The following is a 26,461-nucleotide window of genomic DNA, read 5'->3' as shown; positions in this document are numbered from 1 at the left end:
ATACCTGAACTGGATTAATAGAATAAGTTTAAAAAGCACCTAGCGACCTTACCTTCTTCCCCTCAGCGAGCAATCACACAAGCTTACCGAAGTCCCCTTACGCCGAAGCCCACTTAGCCAAAGCTCAGGACTCTGCTTCCACGGACTCCGTTTAGTCAGTAAGGCTTTGTTCAGGAAAATCATGCCTCAGAAATTTGAGTATTTTTTTGAAGGGGTGACCGAGAGGATTGACCAGGGAAAGGCAGAAGATGTCATCTACATGAACTTTAGCACGGTCTTTGACAAGGTCTGTATGGTAGCCTGGACTAGAAGGAGCACTGTACATGGAGTCCAGGGTGTTCTAGCCATTTGGATACAAAATTAGAGAGGCGGTAGGAGGCAGAGGGAGGTAGCTGAGAGTTATTTTTCACATTGAAGATTCGTGAGCAGTGGTGAGCCAGAGAGATTGCTAAGCACCCTGTTGGTTGTCATATACGGTATGTTAATGATTTGGACAAGAATGGAGTTGCAACAGCTATGAAGTTTGCTGCTCTCATCAAAATTGGTGGAATAGTGGACAGTGGAGAACATCATCAAAGTCAAAGTTGAGTTTATTGTCATTTGCACACTTACCTGTCTGCACAGATACAATCAAAACTTACATTTAGTTACATTCTGGGCATATACAAGCATCATTCACAGGAAAACATAAATTATATACATTCTTTTTATAAATAAACACTATTATAACATAAAAATCAAAGTTCATTTTAGCCCAAACAGGTCAAAGTGTTCATACTGTTGCTAAGCTGTAGTGATTCGAGTTTTGCCAATGGTTCAAAAAAAGTAGCTGTATTTGAACCTGCAGCTATGGGACTTCAGACCTCATGCCCAATGTTAGCTGCAAAAGATGACGTGGCCCAGATGGTAGGGACCTTTGATGATGGATATTGCCTTCTTGAGACAGCACTTCCTGCAGATAAATTGGGCAAAATCCATGACTCTGCAGCTTCCTACATTTCTATGCATTTGAATTGCCATACCCCCACACCATATTGCAACCAGTCAGGAGAAGTTCAACAGTAATCTGTACAAACTTGTTACAATATTGTGTCGGGAAGAATATGGTCATGCACTTTGGTAGAAGAAATGAAGGGGTTGACCATTTTCTAAATGGAGAGAAAATACAAAAAAAAACTGAGGTGCAAAGGGACTTTAGAATCCTTTTGCAGGATTTCCTAACGGTTAAGTTGCAAGTTGAGTTTATGGTGAAGAAGGAAATGCAAGAAGGAATTATAAATGTTATAATTCATTTCAAGAGAATATAAAAGAAAGGGTGCAATGTTGAGACTTTCTAAAGCACTGGGGAGGCCTCACTTGGAGTATTCTGAGAAGTTTAGGGCCCCTTATCATAGAAAGGATGTGCTGAAACTGGAGAGGGTTCAAAGGAGGTTCACAGAAATGATTCCAGGATAGCATTTGATGGCTCAGGGCCTGTATTCTCTAGAATTCAGAAGTATGAGAAGTGACGTCACTGAAACCTATCAAATCATGAGGAAATCTGCAGATGCTGGAAATTCAAGCAACACACGCAAAATGCTGGTGGAACGCAGCAGGCCAGGCAGCTTCTATAGGGAGAAGCACTGTCGACGTTTCGGGCCGAGATCCTTCGTAGTGAAAAGTCTTGATAGAGCAGATGTGGAGAGTCTAAGACCCGAGAATACAGCCTCAGAATGGAGGGATGTCCTTCTAGAACAGAGATGAAGAGGCCATGAGTGTGGTGAACCTGTGGAATTCTTTGCCACCAGCAGTTGTGGAGGCCAAGTTTTTATGTATATTTAAGGCAGAGGTTGATAGATTCTTGATTGATTCAGGGCATGATGGGATACTGGGGGGGGGGGGAGAAGGTAGGAGATTGAGGCTGAGAGGAATATTGGATCGGCCATGATGAAATAGCACAGCACACTCGATGGTCCAAATGGACTAATTCTGCTCCCATATCTTATGACGTGAAGGTAGGCGGAGGGGCAAGTAGTTTTGAGGAAAAAAGAGAGGCTGCAGGACTTAGATCAGGAGAATGGGCAAAAATAGTGTATGGGAAATTGAATGATAAACCAAACCTCCTAAACAAGAAAAGATGCTGAGACAGTTTCCTGATGATTACTTCTACTGCGAGGCCTAACACAGGTCATTTGATAAGCTAACACGCAGGAGTTTAACGTTGCTCTCTCCACTGCTGATCGCCTAATGTAGACTGGCAACTTTCCTAAGGTCAAAAAGCAGCTCCGTAGTAGAGCAAGGGGTTATTGTTGCAGCACCACATACCCAGATGACCTATCTCGCCCCGGTAAGCTGACACATCGCCACTAGTGATTTGTCCAACAGTGATACTGTTGGCAAATGTGAAGAAGACACTGGAGCTGTGCTTAGCCACACAGTCATTTGTGTATAGAAAGCAGAGCAGGGGGTTAAGTACACTGTCTTGAAGTGCTCCTGTGTTGATGGTCAGCAAGAAGGAGATGTTACCATCCTCGCTGTTTGAGACTTGCTGATGAGGAAGCTGTGCATCCAGTTGCAGCAGGAGGTAGAGAAGCCCAGGCCTTGAAGCCTGATGAGGAACTTGGATGGGATGATTGTATTGAACGTATAAGGCTACAACAGGTTCTGATCAACTGGGAAAGCGTGCAAGGGAATGGAGGATAAAAGAGCAAAATGATGAACTTTGTGAAGTTAAACCGGGGCCAGGACACACACAAGTAACAGCAGGGTCCTGGGGAATGTTAATGAACAGAAAATCTTCAAGTTCAAAGTTAATTTATTATCAAAGAATGTGAATGTCACCATATACTACCTTGAAATTCACTTTCTTGCAGCCATTCGCAGTAGATCAAATTAATATAATATAATCAAAGAAAGAACTACACACACAGACTGACAAGCAATCAGTGTGCAAATGCGTTACAGGTACATAGTTCTCTGAAAGTGGCCACACAGGCAAACTGAGTACAGAGTTTAGATGTTATGCTCCATTTCAAAACATTTTGACAACACGGGAAGCATTGTGTAGAGTTCCGGTACCATAGGATGAACGTGATTATGCGAGAGGGCACGGAGAAAAACTTCACAAGGATAGTGCCTGGACTGGAGGGCTCATGCTATCAGGGGACATTGGATAGGTTTAGCTAGACTTCTCTGAAGCAAAGGAGGGCAAGGAGCGACCTGAGAGAAGTCTGTGAAATTATGAGAGGCTCAACAGTCAGTCTTTGCCCATGGTCATCATCTTCATTCTGTGCCATGTCCTGTTGACGTGGGTGATCTTGGCATTATCCTTGACAATGCTTGGTAACTTTCTCTACAGAAGTGGTTTGCCATTGCCTTCTTCTGGGCAGCCTCTTTACAAGATGGGTGACCCCAGCCATTATCAATACTCTTCAGAGATTGTCAGCCTGGCATCAGTTCCAGTTTGCCCATGCGACCACTCGCCAGCTTCATATGAATCGGGGGGGGGGGAGGGGTGCAGGAGGGAATGGCTAAGCAGGTGCTACCATTTCCCGAAGTTAACCTGCAAGCTAGCAGAGGGAAGGAGCACCTTTGGTAGAGACATATCTCCAACCTTTCACCCAGGGTAAATCTCGAGGTCGTAGGTCTAAAATAAGAGGGGATTGATTTAAAGGGGAGCGGCGGGACCTGCTTTTCACAAAATGAGCTACAGAGGGGGTATAAGAGGATGGTACAATTACAATGTCTAAAAAACACTTGGATAAAAAACATATGGATGAGAGGTTTCGAGGGATGTACAGGCAAAGTGAATTAGCTCAGATTGATATCTTTGGTGCATGGACGAATTGGGCAGAAGGGCCTACTTGCATGCTTTATGAAACTAGGAACCTATAAATTCTCTCCACCAAGACATGGGAAATCATCCCAGAACATTTGAGTCCTTCCTGACAGTTGTCCCCATTTCTTCATTTAATGCACCGGTTAACATCAACATACCTCATTGGTGCTGCAGCAAATACTGCAACTCTGCACTGTGGTGGGCAGAGAGCAATTGACAGTTCGTCAACGCAATGCACCACCACCTTTGCATGGGGAATAGACGCTGGCCTTTCCAATGAAGCCCATGTCCCGTAAGATGAATAAAAGAGAGTGCTAAGCAGAATTAGCTATCGATTAGCATCTACAACATCGGTTTACATTTGCACAGGACATCTCATTGTACCTCTCTTTTACCTTATAATCAATTTGCTGCCATGAACCTGAAATTAAAGCGGAGGCCTATTTGTTGCCACAGTAGCAATGAAGCAGACACTAATTGCAGAGATTGTGCCACTTTGAAACACTGCCTATTTGTTTATCAGAACTACTATTAAACAAAAGTATACCGAGAAGGATTATCTGAAAACAACTTTTGCTAAGATAGGTAGTCAACAGTCCAAAAAATAACTATCAGTTTTCTCTTGGGAAACATAGTGCTGTGAAAGTACTATCGGGGCCAGGTAATATATTCTAACTTTGCACAATGATTCTAAGAAAACAGGCTATTAAAAGCAAGCGAGGAAGGCATTCAAAGGGTTTTGCATACATTACCGTGCCATTGAACAGCAGTCGACCAAATAAGTTTTTGCCTTCTTCTAGGCCACCCTCCAAGTAAACAGCACCTGCAAAATTAATATCCAAAATCAAACACAAACTAGAACACCCGACTAATCCCAGCGGGCAGACGGTCGTATCTGCTCCAAACTGATTAATTACCTCAGAATCACAACAATTAATCTAAGTAAAAGAACAGAAGCGCGGCAGCTGATGCAATTCCAATTTTTCTCGATGAATTGACAATTCATCAAATGAAAATAAACATTCACAATCAGGTACACGGGTGTACAAGATTCACCCTAAAACCCGGGGTCCTATCAGTTGAATCACTTACCAAAAATTATCTCCTGAAACAGATTTATTTGCATTTTTTGTATTACCTGGTAGCCTGCTCTACCTGTTAATCTAGCACAGATATAATTCTCAGACTTCTTTCACTCAAAATGATTGGCAAAAGATAAATGTACAATCCATATAAGAAAGTTCTATACCAGTGAAATGCAGTATGAAAAGAAAAGTACTATTTAACTTTACCTCCTCTCAATGAAGGTCAACTTCTCCAGCAATGGTTCTGCTTCGGGCAAGAACCTAACATTACCCACTGTAAAGACGTTTTCAAACAGTCACTGCCCATGGTGTCAGCTACAAATACTAGAAGTCTCGAGAGCATTCACACTTGTTACCATGTATTAAGACTGTATGAAATTTTCTTCAGCCATTTAAATTCTGCCATTGTAAATACATGCTGGTATTTATGTATTTATGCACATTTTATTCTGTATCCATACTTATACATCTGACTTTATTTTTATATAATTGTTTATTCTTCAAAATTGCTGAAATATTGCTGTTTTTCAGTTGCAAATCACACTCTGACCAACACACCACAGCAAATTCCTAATACATGTAAATGTTTATGGCCACAGTTGATCCTTGATATTCCTCCATAACAGATTCCATTTCATGCTTTTTAATACAGAAAAATGTAACAGACAACCCGCACAAGAATGATAATAAACAAAAAGATGTATTAGTCATACAGCATAGGAACAGGCCCTTCAGTTCAACTTAACTATGCTACTGTGTTGCCCACTGCGTGAGTCCTATCTATCTGCATTTGGTCGACAGCTCTCTACACTTATCTATGTCATACCTAGATGGCTTTTAAACTTTACCGATGTGCCTGTATCAACCTTTATTTCAGGCAGCTCATTCCGAATTCGTGCCATTCTTTGTGTGAAGAAGTTGCCCTGGATGTCTCTCTTAAATATCTCACATCTGATCTTAAAACCTATGCCCTCATGTTTTGAGTACCTCCTTCCCTGGGAAAAGAAGGGTTATGTGAGGGTCAAGGACCCCATTCCTCGCTGCGGCCATCGGGTTTCACAGCACCAGGTTCAAGAACAGTTATTACCCCTCAGCCATCAAGCAAGATGATAAACACACACAATTTAATTTGCCCCATCACTGAAATGTTCCCACAACCAATGGATTCACTTTCAAGGACTCTTCATCTCATGTTCTTGATACTTATTGCTTATTTATTTATCATTATTTAATTTTTTTTTTTGTTTTTGCACACTGGTTGAGCACCCAAGTTGCTGTGCTCTTCCATTGATACTGGTTATCATTCCATTTTGGATTTATTGAGTATGCCCGGAAGAAAATGAATCTCAGGGTTGCATATGGTGACATAGATGTACTTAGATAATAAATTACTTTGAACATTGTTGGGTTTCCTTCTTTGCCTTCCCAAACTGCATCACCTCAGTTGCTGGGATTAAATTTTGTTTGCCTCTGTTCTGTCAAACGTTCTAAGTGATTGATACCCTACCTTTCTTGTGCTATCCTCAACACCTCATCACCTGCATGCAGATCACCAGCCACGTGCCTTCTCTCATAAACTTCATTAAAATAGATCTAAACCGAGGTCCTCGAAGCCCTTGGATAATGGTTGTAGTCCAGGGCAGAAAAAAGTTGGGAACACCAGATCTAAATCTATAGCTGTGAAATTGTATCATCAGTGTAAGATAGATGATTTGAGTCTCAGTTATTTCCATATACTTCAGTAAATAGCCAATGCTGTCAACTGCAGAACGTAAAAGGTGACGATATACTAAATAATATACACAAATTGCAGGAGGAACTCAGCAGGTCAGGCAGCATCTATAGAAAAGAGTAAACAGTCAACGTTTCGGGTTAAGACCCTTCACCAGGACTCCTGGTTACATCAGAGTCCTGACAAAGGGTCTCAGCCCAAAATGTCAACTGTTTACTCTTTTCCATAGATGTTGCCCGGCCTGCTGAGTTCCTCCAGCATTGTTGCTTTGGATTTCCAGCACCTGCAGATTTTCTCATGGTTAAGATATACTAAGTCATCAATCGTATCGGAGCTGGAGTTTTGAATCATGTCTGTGCACCATATCAGTGATAGTGTTACAGCTTTACAGGGATTCAGAAAATTATTAGAATGGAACAATGGAAAAGTGCAAAGACTGCAAAAGGTGAGTATGACTTTTTTATCTGAAGGAAGGTTAAAGAGAGATTAAGAGGTGTTAAATTTCATGAGTAAATAAAAGATACTTTGTCCAGTGGTTAAAACATTATAACAATTTGAAATATATTTTATATTAATTAGTAAACGAGTCAGGCTGATATTTATTTGTATATCAGAGCAAGAATGAAAATGGGACAACACGATTAAAAATGTTTCTGAGTCACGTTAGTACAGTACATGCTACAACTTACAGTGTGGGAGCTATAGACCAGGCCCACCTAGACAAGAACATGCGCACTTGAAAGCCCTCGCCCAAAGGAGAGTGCCGACAACCTGTAGGAATCCCAATCGATTTACCATGCGATCGATCTGATATGGTTCATACAGGAATGTTGTTCATGTATATGAAGATGAGTGCAGATGATCAAAAGTTTTTCTTTAAGCAAGGTACACTTTAAGGAACACCAATGGGGGGAAAAAAACAGAAAACAATGTGAAGAATTTAGTAAGGAAAGCCCAGAAGTTGGGGGTAGCTGAAGTCATGTAATCATGCAGCAATTAATTTTGGGAATGACCGAGAGATCTATATTGGAGTGGTGCAGGTAGCTCCACTTAAGGACATGGAGCCAAAGGATATTAGAACACAGAGGTTTGAAAACAGGAATGAATATTTTTAAAAATCAGTTGGATACAAGTGCAGATGAAAAAGGTGGTGTAGTGCTCTGTAATTCTGTGTAGGGGAGGATTACAAGTCGACGCAGAGAACAAAGATGGTTAAGCCAAAACTAGTGTTCAATAATCACGGTTAATCTCAGGAGGTAACATTACTGGTTTAACTCTAGATGGTGGTTGAAAGGACACAAGACTGTACAGGTCAGCACAGGAGATCAAAACACACAACTGATGAGAAAGAATATTATATCTGATGGGTGTTCAGTGAAACACATCAGAATCTTAACTGTGATCAGCAATAGTTTAATGATATCAAAGCAGTACCCCCTCTGGCAGTTATTTCACCAATTGGAATGCAGTGATTGAAAGTGGCAGCTCACTTCTACTTTTGCCAGAGGTTATTACTGATGGTGATGTCCACGTCCTATAAAGGATAAGGGCAACAGGTGCAAAGCAAGTTATCACCTACACTACCCTTCCAATCACACAGTATCTAAACATGGAAAACCAAAACAACACACACAAAATACTGGAGGAACGCAGCAGGTTAGATAGCATCTGTGGAAATGAATAAACAGTCAACATTTCAGGCCAAGACCCTTTATCAGGACTGGAAAGGAAGGGGGAAGATTTCAGAATTAAAAAGTGGGGTGAGGGGAAGGAGGAGAGCAAGAAGGTGATAGGTGAAGCCAGGTGAGTAGGAAAGGTAAAAAGGGCTGGAGGGGAAGGAATCTGATAGGAGGGGAGAGAGGACTTGAGGAGAAAGGGAAGGAGGAGAGGAGTCAGGTGAGAAAGGGCAAAGAGGCCAGAATGGGGAATAGAAGAGGGGATGGGGAGAATTTTTTTTACCGAAAGAAGAAATCAATATTCACGCCATCAGGTTGGCAGCTACCCAGATGGAATACAAGATGTTGCTACTCCACCTTGAGGGTGGCTTCATCTTGGCACAAGAGGGGGCCATGGACCAACATGTCAGTACAGGGCAAACACGAGGAAATCTGCAGATGCTGGAAATTCAAACAACACACACAAAATGCTGGCGGAACACAGCAGGCCAGGCAGCATCTATAGGGAGAAGTACTTCTGTCCTGACGAAGGGTGTCGGCCCGAAACGTCGACAGCGCTTCTCCCTATAGATGCTGCCTGGCCTGCTGTGTTCCACCAGCACTTTGTGTGTGGTGTCAGGACAGGAATGGGAATCGGAATTAAAATGTTTGGCCACCGGGAAGTTCCACTTTTGGCAGATCGAGTGGAAGTGCTAAACGAAGCAGTCCCCCAATTAATTGCTGTCCCCTCATCACTACTAGTTTAAATCCTGAAACTCCAAGCTGCCCTCCAGAGCGTCTACACCACAAAGAGATCGCAGAGCTTCAAAAACAGCCATCACCACCTCCTGAGCAGTCGTCATGCCAGTCTTCCAAACAAAGCCTTATCAAATAAATGTATATTAAAGAACATGCAGCAAAAAGATTTAGCACATCTTTAAGAATTCTGCCCCTTCTGTCATCGAGGTTTACACTTATAGTACAATAAGTGCATAAGACATAGGGGCAGAAGTAGGCCATTCAGCCCATCAAGACTGCTCTGCATTTGATCATGGCTGATTTATTATTCCTCCCAATCCCATTCTCCTGCCTTCTCTCCATAACGTTTAGCGCCCTTACTAATAAAGAACCTATTAACCTCTGCTTTAAATATAACCAATGACTTGACCTCCACAGCTATCTGAGGAAATTAATTCCACAGACTCCCTACTCTCTAGATAAAGAAATTCCCCTTCATCCCTGTTCTAAAGGGAGTGTCCTTCTATTGTGTAGCTGTGCTCTCTGGTCCTAGATTCCCACATCATAGGAAACATTTCACACCCACTCCATCTGGACCTTACAATATTTGATAGATTTCAATGAGATCTCATCTCATTCTTCTGAATTCCAGCGAGTACAGACCCAGAGTCATCAATCATTCCTCATATGCCAACCCTTTCATTCCCGGGATGATTCTCGTGAACCTCCTCTGGATCCTTTCTGAGATAAGGGGCCCAGAACTGCTGACGATACTCTAATAAGGTCTGACCAATGCATTCTAAAGCCTCAGCATTACATTCTTGCTTTTAAGCTCCGGTCCTCTCAAAATAAATGCCAACATTGCATTTGCCTTCCTCGTTACAGGTTCAACCTTTGAAACTTCTGAACCTGCAAGTTAACCTTTAGGGAATTGTGCACACTCCCAAATACCTTTGTGCTTCTGATTTCTGAATTCTGTCCCCATTTAGAATAGTCTACACCTTTATTCCTTCAACCAAAGTGCATGACCATACACTTTCCTACACTGTATTTCATTTGTCACTTCTTTGCCCATTCTAATCTGTCCAAGTTCTTTGCAGAACTCTCTGTTTCCTCAACACTACCTGCTCCTGCACCTATCTTTGTATCATCCGCAAACTTGGCCATAATCTCAGGTTCATCTTTTCTAAATGTTTCTTCTCAGTCCCAAAAACCGTTTGTCACACATCAATAAAATACAACCAACAGGAAAGCCTAGTGAATGACATTTCACTTAAATTCTTGCACAGATGATAATGCAAATGTACACAGTCATTCTGCATTCATTTAAAATGCACATGCTTAGAGCAAAGGAGTCAGAGGATATTGCTTTGACCTCCTTGTCTTGAGGCAGCCAGAGGGAGAAGGGTTCCAAGATCTGACACCAATGCAAAATAACTTCAGTCAAATGCATAAACATTACAAATTTGCTTTGCACAATGAGTGTTTGCACAGTTCACCTAACAGGGTAGAACACAATTTAGTCTCATGATTAAACCAGATTACCCAAGGGTCTTGCCAATCAAGTTTCCCTAAATTCTGACAGGAAAGTTGGTGGGAGGAGCATTCTGAGCTGCTTCAGCCAACTGTGCAGCTCAATCCAATGAATGGCTCCACGGCACTTATTTCTCACAGGCCATGCCTTTTAAAATGTTCTTTAATGTTCCTTGCAAAAATCAAGAAAATAGTGGAGTAAAGGTTAAATTACTGTCTTAATGAATTTTGGAACCAGAGACATTTGAATCCCACTGAGTTATTTATCTTTTATTTATTTATTGAGATACAGCGCAGAACAGGCCCTTCAAGGGCACTGAGCCACACTGCTGAACAACCCCCGATTTAACACGAGCCTAATCACGGGGGAATTTACAACAACCAATTAACCTACCAACCAGTACATCTTTGGACAGTGGAAGGAAACTGGAGCACCATGAGGAAATCTACACAATCAGGGGAGAATGTACAAACTCTTTAAAGGCAGGAGTGGGAATTGAACCTGGGTCTCCTGGACCGTTAGCAACTACTCTATTGTGCCATTTGTTGGCAATTTTGAATTGCACTCGTTATCTAAATCTGCAACATAATAGTTTTGATAATAATGACAATGAAACTTTTCGGGCTGTTGTAAAATCTTGGTTCGCTGTCCTTAAGGGAAGGAGTTTTGCCATACTTACTAGATCAGCTCATGTGACTCCAGCTCCACCGGTAACAATGGCTGAAATTGGAACTGCCCTTTCAAATGACCAAGGGAGTTACTCAGTTTATTTGGATAATTAAGGATGGTCTATCCCCACATTTCATGAATGAATAATGAGAAGTGGAAGATAACCACTAGCATTTTTATTCTTCTTCAAACTAAAATCAAAACACTTCCATTTTTAAAAAATAAAATCTGAATAAAAACATTGTTCCCACTAATAGCTTTCTTGCCAAAAGTAACTAACTGTGTGTAGATGGGCCGCTGGTATCATTATTGTGTTCATCACACTCCTCTCACCAGTAGACACATGTAGTATCACTTTGGCTGATCCACAGTAAATCTAAGCAGATTATACAATACAGGAGATAAAGAGCAGATCTAGACCGATGTGGAAAGAAATTCAGCCAATATGCCACATTGTGGACAACTATCCAATCCATTTTCACATTCCAGGTATGGAAGGAATCCATAAGGCATCAGCGGAAGCCAAGGAGTAAGTCTTTGAGTGAGAAAAATACAGTATAGGACAGGAACAGGGTCCAGAACACAGTGTTTCCACCATTCATAATGCCAAATAAAGCAAGTCCCTTCTGCCTGCACATGTGCCTACCTAAAAGCCATTTAAATACCACTATCCTATCTCTTCTACCATTACCTGGAACAGCCTGTTCCGGGTAATAACTACTCTCTTTGCAAACAAAAGACATCCCCTGCACATCTCCCTTAAATTTTCTCTTATTCACCTGTATTATCAACCCATGTACCAAGACGCAGCAAAAAACTTTACATAGTGTAAATGCAAGTCTTCTGGTACTTAGTATTTCTACGCTGGGAAAAAAAACTTTGAGGCTGTTACTCTATCTTTCCCTGTCATAATTTTATAAAATGTAATCAGATCTCTCCTTAGCATTTGACGCTCGAGATAAATCAACTGTAGTTCATCCAATCTCTCCTTATAGTTACTACTCTCTAATCCAGGCAGCATCCTGATAAACCTCTTCTGCACCATCTCCAAAGCATTCATATCCTTCCTGTAAAGGTATAACCTGAATACTCCAAGTGTGGGGCTAACCAAAGTTTTAAGTTGCTACATATTTGTATCAAGGTTAAAATATGCTTTCAATAATATCCACCATACAGGTAAATATCAGTTCTGTGAACGTTTAGGAATACCTTATTCAGTTGTTGAAGTTCTCCTTCATCAACAATGGAAGTCCTCAACCATAGCAAAGATCTAGTCTAACCAAAAATGGTGACTGGGAAATCGTGAATAAATGTCCTATAAAACTTTTGACCATTATAAGCTTTCAAAGTTCAAAGTAAAATTCATTATCAGAGTATGTCACTACATACAACCCTGAGGTTCTTTTTCCTGCGGGTATACTCAGCAAATCTATAGATTATTAACTGTAAACAGGGTCAATGAAAGAGCAAGAGCACAAAAGACAACAAACTGTGCAAATACAGATAAACCCGCAAACAAATAGCAATAAATAACAAGAGCATGAAATAACAAGATAAGGGGTTCTTAACGTGAGATCACTGGCTGAGGAGACATCTCAACAGATGAGTGTATAGTTACCCTCTTTTATTCAAGAGCCTGATGGTTGAGAGGTTGGAACTGTTCTTGAACCTGGTAGTGCGAGTCCTAAAGCACTTGTACCTTTTACCTGATGGCAGCAGTGAAAAAAAGAGCACGGCCTGGGTGGCAAGGACCTTTGATGATGGACTGTGGCTTGTGAATGAATAAAACTACGGATGCCAGAAATTGGAAACAAAATCATGAAATGCTGGAAACCCTGATCTGCAAATCAGGCAGCAACAGCTGTAAAAGAAGTAGTTCACATTAAACTGTGAAGATTCAGTGTTGACCTGAATCATTAACTACATTAGACCACAAAGATTTTGCTTCCTGAATACTGGGCTGCTGATACTGAAAATCACCACTGAATTTGTTTGAAGTTGTCTATATTTATTATTTCAACTCATAATTCAAGTCAGAAAAACTGACACCAAGATTAAGGAAGGCATTTTTGTTGGTCTACAAATCAAACAGGACATCATTACAGGCGGTTCTAACAACTTCGAGTGGGACCAGAGAAAACTGCAAGGCAGACATTCAAGGACGCTGTTGAAGAATTTCTAGGCAACTACAGAGCACCAAACTGCACACAGAGTGTTGAAAACATGCTTCAACCATACAAAACCATGAAGCACAACATGTCATTAAAGACGGATTTTCTGTGTTTCCAGTTAGATTTCTTCCCCCACAAATTCTGGAGCTGTCAGTGACGAGCATGGTCTCACCAGGACATTGTGGTCATGGAGAAACAGCATCAGGGTAATTGAAATCTATCAATGCTGGCTGATTATTGTTGGACACTTAAGTGAGAAGCTTCAGACACTGAGCGCAAATGAAAATCATCAACAAAACATTTTTAGCTTAGTTGAACTATTGCAAAGTGTCAGCACCATTACGCAATTAAATCATTATGTTCAATAAAAGTTAATTTCTTGTTTCTCCAAATTCCTATGTGATAGAAGTAGTCTGAAATTATATTTATGTTCTGCATCAAGTGGTCTATCATAGACAAAAGAAATTCCGAGCAAGCAACACTTCTGAAAAAAATTGTCGTCCAGCGTTATGTTTCTCTTTCCACAGGTGCTGCATAAGCTGACAATTGTTTCCAGTAATCCTGTTTTTATTGCAGAGCCAATGAAAATCTAACTCATAAATTTCTACACCTAACAGTACATTCATCAGTCCTGGAAATCCACTGCAGAACTAGATTTTAATGCACTGTTGCTCAGAGATGAGGCTGTAACATTATTGTTCCATGATTTAACTACGTGCTTTTTCTTATGGCATAGGCTTTTCATAGTGTAGGGTGATGGACTGGGGAGGGTATGGGAAAAATTGGTGAACCTTCCCTATGTTAGACAGCCTGTGGTGTAGTGGCATCTGCACCACACTTTGAGGCAAATGGTCCCAGGTTCTGGTCAGTCCCTTGCACACATTCCACCCATGCTGGGTTGAGTGTCGAGATTGCAACTTGGCCTCATAAAAAGCAGACAAGTGCTGAAGAAATGGCAAGGTTGTTGCCTGATGCACCACAAGGCATGGGGAGAAACACCAACTTCCCTGCACGGCTAAAGTAAGTAAAATTTCATAGCAACCTTGTGATATACAATAGACATCTGATTTGATCATGCAAGGAACACATCAACAATGATCCTAAAGGTAACGTTGAAATTGAATTCTTTAGGCTAAGCTGCAACTCTAACCTCAGTGTTCACACACTGCTCTGTTGAACGGTACAACTCTTTCAAAATTACCCATTAGGGCCTCAAAGCAATTAGCCATGGCATGACGTAGATCTGATTCCCTGCAGAGGTCAGGTCCATGGGCGTACAGCATAAAGCGATCCAATTCCAGTTTCTATAAGAAGAAATCAAAAACAAAATCAATACATTTATTCCAGAAGCGCATCCATTAAGAACTGGCAGTGTTTCTGGCACTGCACTAGCAACCCAAAAGGTCAGGAGGTCAGATCACATCACAGCAGCCTGTGAATACAAAAAGAAATACATTCAGTTGCACTTGATTTCTGGGGAATAATGAAGAATGCTGGAGAAATTCCATGAACTAGGGGAAAGAATTTGAGAGTGCTACCCATTCTGGCCAAAATGTGCACCGAGCCTTGCATGGAATTTTTGCTTTTGGACCTCTGAAATAGACCACTTTATTGTAGAAGATGAGCAGCAAATCAAGGAACATCCTACTTCCACAGAGCATTTCATGATGGGCTATAAATATGGCTTCCCCAGCATAACCTATATCCCGACAACAATTCCTTCCCAAGAAATTCTGCCTTTTGTTTTAAAGCAGCAATATGCTTTAGCCACGCTCCCTTATTTCTAACCTCATTATAATAATTAATTCATGATCATCAGCAATGATCAAAGCAAACCATTAAATAGATTTAAACCAAACTGAATTTCAATACAACTTTACAGCAACACAAAGCCTTTAACAGGCAGCGATGTGCTACTCAAACGCTGCCAACATTTAAATACAGGGTACGTCAATGGCTAGATGATATTTTTAATTTCGGCATGGTTTACAGGATTGTTAAGACATCACTCAATAATGGGTCATGAACCATGATCGTCCGTCACCCAGATCAATACATTTCCAGAGACACAAGAGTTCAGGTGGAGAAGGGAAACGATGCCATCATTCAGTCATGATCTTACTGAATGGCTGAGATGGCTCAGGGCACCGAGGCCAGCTCCTCTGGCTCTCCTCATGTTGTGAAAATTCCCACTTAGTTAAAATGATCCACAGTCTGAAGGACCACTATGGCGCTCAAGCATTACTCTTCCTGCTCATTCAACATCAGCAGAAACAATTACAGGGCTGTGCGGGGAGTGAGAAGTGTGCCGTAAAATAAAATCACTAAGAACCTTGTGCAAATCGCAATACTGACCTTGGCCAACATAGCAAGGTGTTGGTTCTGCACGATTGCAGTGCGGTACGTAGCTAACCCACCTTCTTCCAGATTCGGGAACAGAAAGTACAAGTGGACACTGAAAGCAAACAAAGAGAACGTGAACAGAGTGCATTCCATAAAATGTTTCCTGCAGCAGCTCAGCCTCACACTTGATATCAGTTCCTTCAAAATACACAACAGTCGTAAAGCTGTCTCTGCTGCTCACACTGACTTCAAATGCACAATGTGGGGTACAACAGAGGCATTGCTATTATTTCACATACACCATCAGCAACAAGTGGACAAATAACCGTGTCTCCGAATCTGTTATTTGGAATATCACAAATGTAAATCTTCAGATTCAGTTACAATGATTTATCACAGGTACAATGAACCATACAGTGAAATGAGCTGTTTGTTTAACAACCTGCACAACCTAAGGCTGTGCTTGGGGTAGCCCGCAAATGTCACCAAACATTTCAGCACCAACATAGCATGCCCGCAACGTGCTTAATTTATTCAACAATGATTAACATTTCTGAAATACTTCTCTTCCACAGGAATTTTACTAATATTTCATAATTGTGAATACTTCCTATTAAAATCTAACATAGGAAAATATCCCAGAGCACATCATAGAAATACTATCAAATATGATCAAGCTAGCTGGTAGTGCAGGGGTCTGTAACATTAGGTTATAAGTTATACAATAACCTATTTTTAATAATGTCTTACAGAAGGGTGAGGAGTCTAAAGTTTAGGAAGGAAGTCTATAATGCACATGAGCATCATTATAAGTAGTACTGCTGTCACAGAACTCCAGAACCCAGAGTTCATTCCTGGTAATTCCCTCAGCTAGCAATTGTACAACTCACATATCCTCCCCATGATGGCATACTCCAGTCTGCACAAAGAACCCGACGAGTTTCTGGATGGTTAATTGACTGACGTAAATCACCACTTAATGTAGGTGGTTGGTTGGCAGGAGAATCCCGGAGAGGTGATGGGTATGTGAGAGAAAACAGATTACAAGGAAACAAGCTGAAGAATGAAGATCAAACACGAGGAAATCTGCAGATGCTGGAAATTCAAACAAAATGCTGGTGAAACACAGCAGGCCAGCCATCATCTACAGGGAGAAGCGTTGTTGACGTTTCGGGCCGAGATCCTTCGTCAGGACTAACCGAAAGGAAAGATATTAAGAGATTTTAAAGTAGTGGGGGGAGGGGGAAATGCAGAATGATCGGAGTAGACCGGAGGGGGTGGGATGAAGCTAGGAGCTGGAAAGGTGATTGGCGAAAGTGATACAGAGCTGGAGAAGGGAAAGGATCATGGGACGGGAGGCCTCAGGAGAAAGAAGGTGGGGGGGGGGGGAAGTACCAGGGGGAGATGGAGAACAGGCAGAGTGATGGGCAGAGAGAGAAAAAAAAACAAACAACTAAATATGTCAGGGATGGGGTAAGAAGGGGAGGAGGGGCATTAACTTAAGTTAGAGAAATCAATGTTCATGCCATCAGATTGAAGGCTACCCACCCGGTATATAAGGTGTTGTTCCTCCAACCTGAGTGTGGCTTCATCTTGTCAGTAGAGGAGGCTATGGATAGACATATCAGAATGGAAATGAGATGTGGAATTAAAATATGTGGCCACTGGGAGATCCTGCTTTCTCTGGCGGACAGTGCGCAGGTGTTCAGCGAAACTGTCTCGCAGTCTGTGTCAGGTCTCACCGATATATAGAAGGCCACACCGGGACACACACGCAGTGTGACTGGGAGACCGTTTTGCTGAACACCTACATTTGGTCCGCCAGAGAAAGCAGGATCTCCCAGTGGCCACACATCTTAATTCCACGTCCTATTCCCATTCTGATATGTCCATCCATGGCCTCCTCTACTGTCAAAATGATTCCAAACTCAGGTTGGAGGAATAACACCTTATATACCCGCTGGGCAGCCTCCAACCTGATGGCATGAACATTGACTTCTCTAATTTCTGTTAATGCCCATCATCCCCTTCTTACCCCATCCCTGACATACTTAGTTGTTTGTTTTTTTTTCTCTCTCTCTGCCCATCACTCTGCCTGTTCTCCATCTCCCTCTGGTGCTCCCCACCCCCCCACTCCATTCTCCCGAGGTCTCCCGTCCCATCATCCTTTCCCTTCTCCAGCTCTGTATCATTTTCGCCAATCACCTTTCCAGCTCTTAGCTTCATCCCACCCCCTCTGGTCTTCTCCTATCATTTCGCATTTCCCCCTCCCCCCACTACTTAAAAATCTCTTACTATCTTTCCTTTCAATTAATCCTGACAAAGGGTCTCGGCCTGAAACGTCGACAGTGCTTCTCCTTATAGATGCTGCCTGGCCTGCTGTGTTCCACCAGCATTTTGTGTGTGTTGTTTGAAGAATGAAGATGGTGAGATTGCTCAGGGAACCAGCAGAGACTCTCACGATGCCTTCTAAGAAAATATGAAATGTGAAAATACAAATTCTAGCAATAGTGAATATCAGGATTATTTATTTTGTTGACATCCCCTCACATAACACTGGCCTTGACTAGGAATCAGCCGGATTTTGGAAATTATTCCCATTGACCCTTTTGACCTTCTCTTCCTTTCCACAGGGTCTTCCAACATTCTTCCAACTGACGCTGTGTTGCAGACTGATTGTCCATTGGGTAAGAGCATGAAATCAACACCCCAGCCTATCACGTCTTGGCACTCTGTACTAAGTCTCCACTGCTTTTTGCTACATGCATTCATTAAAAATGGATAGCAATATTAAAAATTAAAACTACTACAAACTTAAGACAAATGTATGGACATTAAGCTCGTACCTTGTTAAAAATTCAACCACTGCATCTCCCAAAAATTCTAGTCGTTCGTTGTGGTTAATCCTTCATAAAGATGAAAATAAATGTTTGTAATAGGGTTATTAATTTAAAACATTATATAATTTACAATTAATTAGAAATTCAATTGTCTGGCTTTATAAAACAAAATCAATTTTATTTCATTGAAATATACAGGTATGATTATTGAATGCAATCAGACTATCTTAATAAGTTATATGCCAGTAGATGGCTACATCATTACCATTTGCTAAATCAAAGGCATCTTTTAAAAGTTCTATTGGAGGATAAGGGTGAAAGTTGGCAGAATAAAATTTACTCTGCAATCAAGAGCAGAGCTCCACACAAACACATACGCATTTCCTCACTGGCTTGGAGGCTGTTTTAACTGGCAGCTGCCAGTAAAACACTGAAGCAGGAGTTAGGTGTTAAATCAGCATCATGCTAACATAAGAAATACAAAAGAAGTCAATTTGAGAGCTACTTAAATGTTAATTTCTGTAAATATTATCATGACATTGATTCATTGTCACAAGATAAATCGTCTGTCTCTAAACTGGATCCAAAACTTTCGTGGGACAGCAATTAGACATTTCCCATTGCTACAAGGCCTCAATATTTACTAATTGCTAAAGCAATATAAAACGCCTTAATACATCCTGCAAACAAAGTGGAGGGGTAATTTGTATGATTACCAATTACCAACAGGGGCAAATAATCACAGAACATCAAAATTTATTCAATTAAATAAATCGGGAGTGGGGGAGGGTGCGGAAGTGTTGTAGCTCAGTTAAACTGACAACAAAACTATCCAAATGCTGTGAAACCCCACTAGGTTTGCCAGCAACCTTTTAGGAAAGAAATTTATCATCCTTTAAAGAAGTAGACTGACATAATTTAATTTACACGTAATGATTGATCTTAAATTTCAAGCACGTTCTTTCCTCTTCTACCAAGTCAAACCCAACATAACTGTGACTCTCAGACAAGGGGCATCTGTGCACAAACCTTGTATAGAACTTATCTGGAAACAGGGGATCGAGAAGGGGGAAAGAATGAATTTTTGATTTAAAACACTAATGAAAATAGCAATCTAAATGAGAGGAATTGCAATACCCAGCTCAATCAGGATTCAACAGAAACTGGAAAATGGGGTTATCCCATACCCACAACAAAGTGTACTGCTCCCTTTTCCAGATCCTGGGGTCCTGAGGAAAATCCCTACAAATCCAATACCATGCACATTCATAAGACCATAAAATGTAGGAGCAGAATTAGGCCACTCAGCCCATCGAGTCTGCTCTGTCATTCTATCATGGCAGATTTATTATCCCTCACAAATTTATTCTCCTGCCTTTTCCCTGTGACCTTTGATGCCCTAACTAATCAAGAACCTATCAACCTCCGCTTTAAATACACTCAACGACGTGGCCCCCACAGCTGTCCTTCTGTGCCCTCAGGTCCAAAACTCAGCCTCTATAGGAGACATCCTCTCCATACCCACCCTATCTAGGGCTTTCAATTTTCAATTTCCAAAAGCCTTAACTTTGTTCCTTTGTCATGGTCTTATCTCACCAAATACTGCACTGAGACTCATTTTCTTGCAGGCACTCACAGTAGAACGAAGAAGTACAATGGAGTCAATGCAAAATTACACGCAATAATTGACAAATACAAAACGAAACAAGCAACAACAGTAATAATAATAAATAAGTAATTAATTAGTACTGAGAACTAGGTTGTTTAGTCTTTGAAAGTGAGTATGTAAGTTGTGTTCCATAAGTTTGGTGTTCAGGTGAGAGAACCATGCTGATGATAGGAAAGCATTTGTATATCATACGTTAACCCTTTCATTCCAGGGATCATTCTCATATTTCTCTTTTGGATCTTCTTGAATGTAAGTACCTCCTTCTAGTTAGCCCCATTTCACTCCCCTCTATCTATTACTGTACTGTAAACCACATTAATAATGCTGTTTACATTGTAAATGCTTGCTGATACTTAGAGAGGCCTGGAGAGAGTGGAAGTGGAGAAAATGTTCCTATTGTGAGGGAAGCTAGGACCAGAGAGCACAGCTTCAGAATTCAATTACATCCCTTTGGAACAGAGATGAGGAGGAGATTAAGCCAGAGGGTGGTGAATCTGTGGAATTCATTGCCATGGATGACAGTGGAGGCCAAATGATTAGGTATACTTAAGGTGGAAGTTGATAGGTTCTTGTTTAATAAGGATTTCAAAGGTTATGGGGAGACGACAGAAGAAGGGGGTTAAGTGGGAGAGTAAACCAGCCATGATGGAATGGCAGAGCAGACTCAGTGGGTTGAATGGCCAATTCTGTTCCTTTGTCTTAATAATCTTAAGGCAATTATCCAGTCTATTGTTATTTCTTTGAACAAGCAGCTCAGGTTGCACAGAAAGGCATTTGCTGTATTTCATGGGTCCAGTCCTGTCCGCCTACATAGAGGCTGCACAGAAACCAAAGAGCTTAGACTGTTAAAGTGTGTCTGAAAAGTTGAAATGTCTGCCTAAATTAAAAACATACAGAGATATTAAAAAAACTGCTGGAGGAAGCCAGTGGGCGTGTAGCATCTGTGCAGGCAAAAGTATGATTGAAGATTTTGTTCAAGACCGATCATCCGGAGGGAAGAAAGCCGGTGTACAGAGGTGAGTGGGAGGGGTGAGATGGAGCTGGTAGGTGTTAGGTGGGACCAAGTGAGGAGCCGGATAACATCAGATAGAGCCAGGAGGGAGAGGGAGAGGCAGAGGTTAGAAGATGATCAGTGCAACCAAATAAGGCCGTATGGAACTAGATGGCTAAGGGGAAATGGAGGGTAGGACAAGGGAGCAGAAATCCAGGTGGGTAGAAGTGTGGTGGAAGATCAAGGCAAAAACAGGATGAGAAATCTGGTAGACCTGTAGGAGTGGAAAACGTAGAGGTAAGGCTTACCTAAAACTGGACAACACAATGTTCGTACAATTGAGTTGTAGACTATCCAAGTGGATAATCAGGTGTTGTTCTGGTTTGTGGGTGCTCTCACCACTGCAATGGTGAAGACTGATGACTGACAGTTCTTTGTGGGAATGGGAAGATGAGCTGAAATGAAATTTTGGTTGTAGACGGGTCATATTCTGCATGGAGGTTGGTGACCAGTGGAGTGCCTCAGGGATCTGTGCGGGGACCCTTACTCTTCATGGTTTTTATAAATGACCTGGGTGAGGAAGTGGAGGGATGGGTGAGTAAGTTTGTTGATGACACAAAGGTTGGGGGTGTTGTGGATAGTGTGGAGGGGTGTCAGGTTACAGCGGGACATTGATAGGATGCAAAACTGGGGTGAGAAGTGGCAGATGGAGTTCAGCCCAGATAAGTGTGAAGTGGTTCATTTTGGTGGGTCAAATATGATGCCAGAATATAGTATTAATGGTAAGACTCTTTGTAGTGTGGAGGATCAGAGGGATCTTGGGGTCCAAGTCCATAGGACGCTCAAAGCAGCTGTGCAGGTTGACTCTGTGGTTAAGAAGGCATACAGTGTATTGGCTTTCATCAATCTTGGAATTGAATTTAGGAGCCAAGAGATAATGTTGCTGCTATATAGTACCCTGGTCAGACGCCACTTGGAGTACTGTGTTCAGTTCTGGTCTCCTCACTACAGGAAGGACATGGAAACCATAGAAAGGGTGCAGAGGAGACTTACAAGGATGTTGCCTGAATTGGGGAGCATGCCTTATGAAAACAGGTTGAGTGAACTTGGCCTTTTCTCCTTGGAGTGACGGAGGATCAGAGGTGACCTGATAGAGGTGTGTAAGATGATGAGAGGCATTGGTCATGTGGATAGCCAGTGGCTTATTCCTAGTGCTGAAATGTCTGCCACAAGAGGGCATAGTTTTAAGGTGTTGGGGAGAAGGTACAGAGGAGACGTCAGGGGTAGGTTTTTACACGGAGAGTGGTGAGTGTGTGGAATGGGCTGCCGACAACGGCGATGGAGGTGGATACAATAGGGTCTTTTAAGAGATAGGTACATGGAGCTTAGAAAAATAGAGGGCTATGGGTAACCCGAGGTAATTTTTAAAGTATGTACATGTTCGGCACAACATTGTGGGCCAAAGGGCCTGTATTGTGCTGCAGGTTTTCTATGTTTCTATGAAATACAAATAGAAGCTCAAAATGTCCGCTGCAAATCGAGCACATAAAGTGGTCAATGGTCTTACCAATGTTGAAGGGGGCACATTGAGATCACGTTGGAGGTGGTACACGTGAAGCTCTGGACTGGTTTAGTCTGTAGATAATTTTGTGGTCACCAACCTTTTTAAGCTCAAGATCCCCTACCTCGGGCTTAGTGAAAGGCGAAATCGACCCCAGATCGATTAGTTACATGCATGCGCACTGGGGCAGAAAAGTCCAGAAGTAAAACCCTGCAACCCGGAAGCAGAAATAATGCATAAACACTAGGGGTAGCCACCGTTTTTTGCACCGCGGACCGGTTTCCTATTGACAATATTCTTGTGGACTGGTCAGCTGGGGGGGGGTTAAACATGTTAGGAATACAGCGATACTCGAAGGAGGTTCCTTGTGTCCAGTCTATTCCGCAATTTAGTTTTCGTGGCTCTTAGCGCTTAGCTGCTGTCCCGCACTGCTCACGTTTTTTCCGCTGAAAAAACTCAGCGGGTTTGTCTTTAAGTCCAGGGTGCTTGGACTCAGGGTACCAAAGCAGTTTTGAGGGCTTCATTGCCTCATTAGACAGCCTCCCGGCCCAAACTCCAGCCTCTGCCCATCCGCTGCCAGACGCCCTGGCCAGGTGCGGCTGGTCGTGGGTGGGGTGAGAGGACAAGGTCAGGGCCGGAGGTCCCCATGCCGGGGCCACAGCGGTCGCAATCCGGAGAGAGGAACCAACCGACCGATTGAGGAGAGCGACAGGCCCGCGCCCGCCCCTCTTGTAAGATCTATCGGCCGACAAAAGTTTGTTTCAGCAGATCGCAGCGAGGTAGCTGCCCTGCTACTTACGAAACCTTGAGTCCAAATTAGGTCGTCTGCGAATATTTTAGCACCGGGTTCCCCACAAACATTCGGTGTGCTAAACAGGTTCAGAGCCGGTGCCCATCTGTCCGCGCTCCAGGGCAGTACCAACCACACTTCCCGCCGGCCACGCTCCGGGCCAGTAGCATCGGCAGTTCTCGCCGGCTGCGCGAGACGAACACTGTGGTGAGGGTACCACTGCATTTAGGCAACTGATGACCTTGCGTGGGTTCAGGTTCAACAGTGGGTGTGACAGGGAATGAGGAAAGGTGCAGCTGACTCATATTGTTCCCTCGCGGCCCAGTGGTTGGGGACCACTGAAGTACACTGTGTCGTACGGGGGAGCTATGCGCATGCACACTGGGCAGAAAGAACAGAACTAAAACCCCGCAACCCAGAAACAATCTCTCAACAGTATTTGAGTATTTATTTTTCATTTTCTTCTGGGATCTACTGGGAAAGTCTCAAAGATCGATCAGTCGCTCGCTATCGACAGCTTGGTGACCAGTACTATAGATGATTCTGTAGGAACAAGTGCTGTGGCTGCTGTGGTTACAGGAAAAGTGCCAGGGAAGAAACGGAAGGACCAAGCAATCAATAAGAAAGTGAGCCCTGCCAAAAGCAGGAAGGTGGGGAGAGGAACATGTGATGGTGGCCTAATGCTGTTACAGCAGGCAGAAATGGCTAAGGATGTGGAGGCCAGGGGAGTGAAAAGTGAGGAAAAAGAGAACTCCATTCCTGTTCTGTCTCAGGAGGGGATATGAGTGTAGGCATGTGAGAAATGGAGGAAATGCTAGAAGGCGGAGCTTAGGAAGGTTAATGACACCTAATGGCGACTCCTTTGCTTGCATCTTCGGAAACAGCTCTATTTCCATCTTTAGTATCTCTATTTTTCCCTTTCAGGGTTCTCTTGAAGACCCTGACCTGGAGTTACATGCTGACTTTGGTTCTTTGTGCGAATGGGACCCGTTCTCAGGATTTCAGGACTGGCCGTTGTTCAGCACGCCAAAGGCTCGGCCTAAGAGTCCGGCTCGAATTCGGAAGCCTAGGATCCTGGGGCTCTGGAGACAGGCAGATCGAAGGTCAGTGTCACAACAGGAGACCCGTGTGTCATCGGGGGAGTTGGGATATCTGCTGTGTGCCTGGAGACCCAGGATCTTTGCGATATCCAGGCACAGAGCTCGAGAAAAGCGACATAACGGACTATTAACATTGCAAACCTGTGAGATGTTTGTCATGTCTCCCCGCCTGCTGGGAAAATGGAGACACCTCTTTCTCCCTTACTAGAGAGAGAGAGAGAGAGCCTGCAGCGAGTCGAATACTGGGTAAAAGACGATGTCTTTGGGGTAACTGCATGTCTGTGTCTTTGCTCTTGCTTTGCTCACATTTGAGTGCTCGGTGGCGGGCTGATGCCTGCTTCTGTTTTGCCGGTGGAGGGAGGGAGTTTGTTGCTCGCTGCCGTTTACGCACAGGAGGAGGGAGCTGGGGGGCGTCTTTGGGGTTCTAACTATTAACCGTCATTCACTCTTTGGGGCACTCCTCCGTTTTACTGGATGGTTACGAGGAAGAAGCATTTCTAGATGTATATTGTATACATTCCTCTGACATTAAATTGCACCTTTGAAGCTTTAAATCAACTATGGTGAAGGGAAAGCCAAGTATGCTGAAAACAGACATTTCAGAATTCCCAGAATGAAACACGTATCTGGAAAAGTGATGCAGTAGAGGCAGAGAAACTAAGAGTAAGGAATGGCGCCTTTACAGGAGGCAGGATGGGAGGAGCTGTAGGCAAGACAGCTGTGGGAATCAGTGGCTTTACAGTGGTATACACAGTAGGTTTATAGCAATTCCATTTGGTAGACTGCAGCTCAACGGTCCAGATATTAATTTTTAAAAATTGAAGTACCCCACACCCCGTGTTCCTTTTTCATTCCTTCTAGTTTGCTTGCTTCTATCTCTGTTCTCCTTTTTCCATTCCTGCCCCGCTCCCCATTACCTAGATTGTCACTTTCCCCCACTTGGTTCCATCGGGCCGTCATCCATACGAAAATCCACTTGGGTTTCTTCTCCCTCCCTGGTCTATCCTTCCTATCCCCTCCAAATCTTGTTCCATCTGCCCATCATCCCTCCTGTATCCATATCTCCTTCTCACCTTTTATTATTCAATCTTTTTATTAGTTTTTTTTTAAAAAAACATAACATAATATTATATTAAATAGGTTATGAATACAATAGATTTGAAATTAAATTAGTAACAAGATAACAATATCTTATTAAACTATCAGCGAAAAAGGATCATATAATAATCAATCTAATCTATATTGATTATACATGAAAAGATTAAAAATAATCATCAAAAGAAAAAAAAAGTATAAAATATAAGAAAAAATGTATATTTAAGGAAATAATAAAAAAAATAAACCTAAACTAACATGGGCAGTAATAATAGTTTATGTGTATATGATAGTGTCAAAAACTCCGGAACTCCGTACCAGAACAAGAATAATAAGAGTAACGGTCTGGAAGAAGTCAAATTAATTCATATGAAAGTGTCGAATGAACGGTCCCCAAGTTTCTTCAAATTTAATTGATGAATCAAAAATAGTACTTCTAATTTTTTCTAAACTTAAACAAGAAATAGTTTGAGAGAACCACTGAAATGTGGTAGGAGGATTTACTTCTTTCCAATTTTGTAATATAGATCTCCTGGCCATTAATGATACAAAGGCAATCATTCGTCTAATTGAAGGGGAGAAGCGACTATCATCTTCATTTGGTATACCAAAAATTGCAGTGATAAAATTAGGTTGTAAATCAATATTCCAAATTGAGGAAATGGTAGCAA

At 42.3% G+C, this 26,461-nt stretch overlaps 1 protein-coding gene across 1 annotated transcript in view; it reads right to left on the bottom strand.

Moving 5' to 3' along the window:
* Positions 1–26,461, bottom strand: part of drosha (drosha ribonuclease III) — a 177,703-nt gene that overhangs the window by 60,813 nt on the left and 90,429 nt on the right. Inside the window, exons 20-23 of the mRNA XM_059945237.1 lie at positions 18,591–18,650; positions 15,757–15,856; positions 14,603–14,705; positions 4,570–4,640 (exon numbers count right to left, since the gene is read on the bottom strand). Of these exons, the coding sequence (XP_059801220.1) occupies positions 4,570–4,640; positions 14,603–14,705; positions 15,757–15,856; positions 18,591–18,650 (334 nt within the window). The remainder of the gene's footprint in view (positions 1–4,569; positions 4,641–14,602; positions 14,706–15,756; positions 15,857–18,590; positions 18,651–26,461) is intronic.

Source organism: Hypanus sabinus, chromosome 20 (genome assembly GCF_030144855.1).
Source record: "Hypanus sabinus isolate sHypSab1 chromosome 20, sHypSab1.hap1, whole genome shotgun sequence".
Lineage (NCBI taxonomy): Eukaryota > Metazoa > Chordata > Chondrichthyes > Myliobatiformes > Dasyatidae > Hypanus > Hypanus sabinus.
This window is presented reverse-complemented; position numbering and strand designations above follow the sequence as displayed.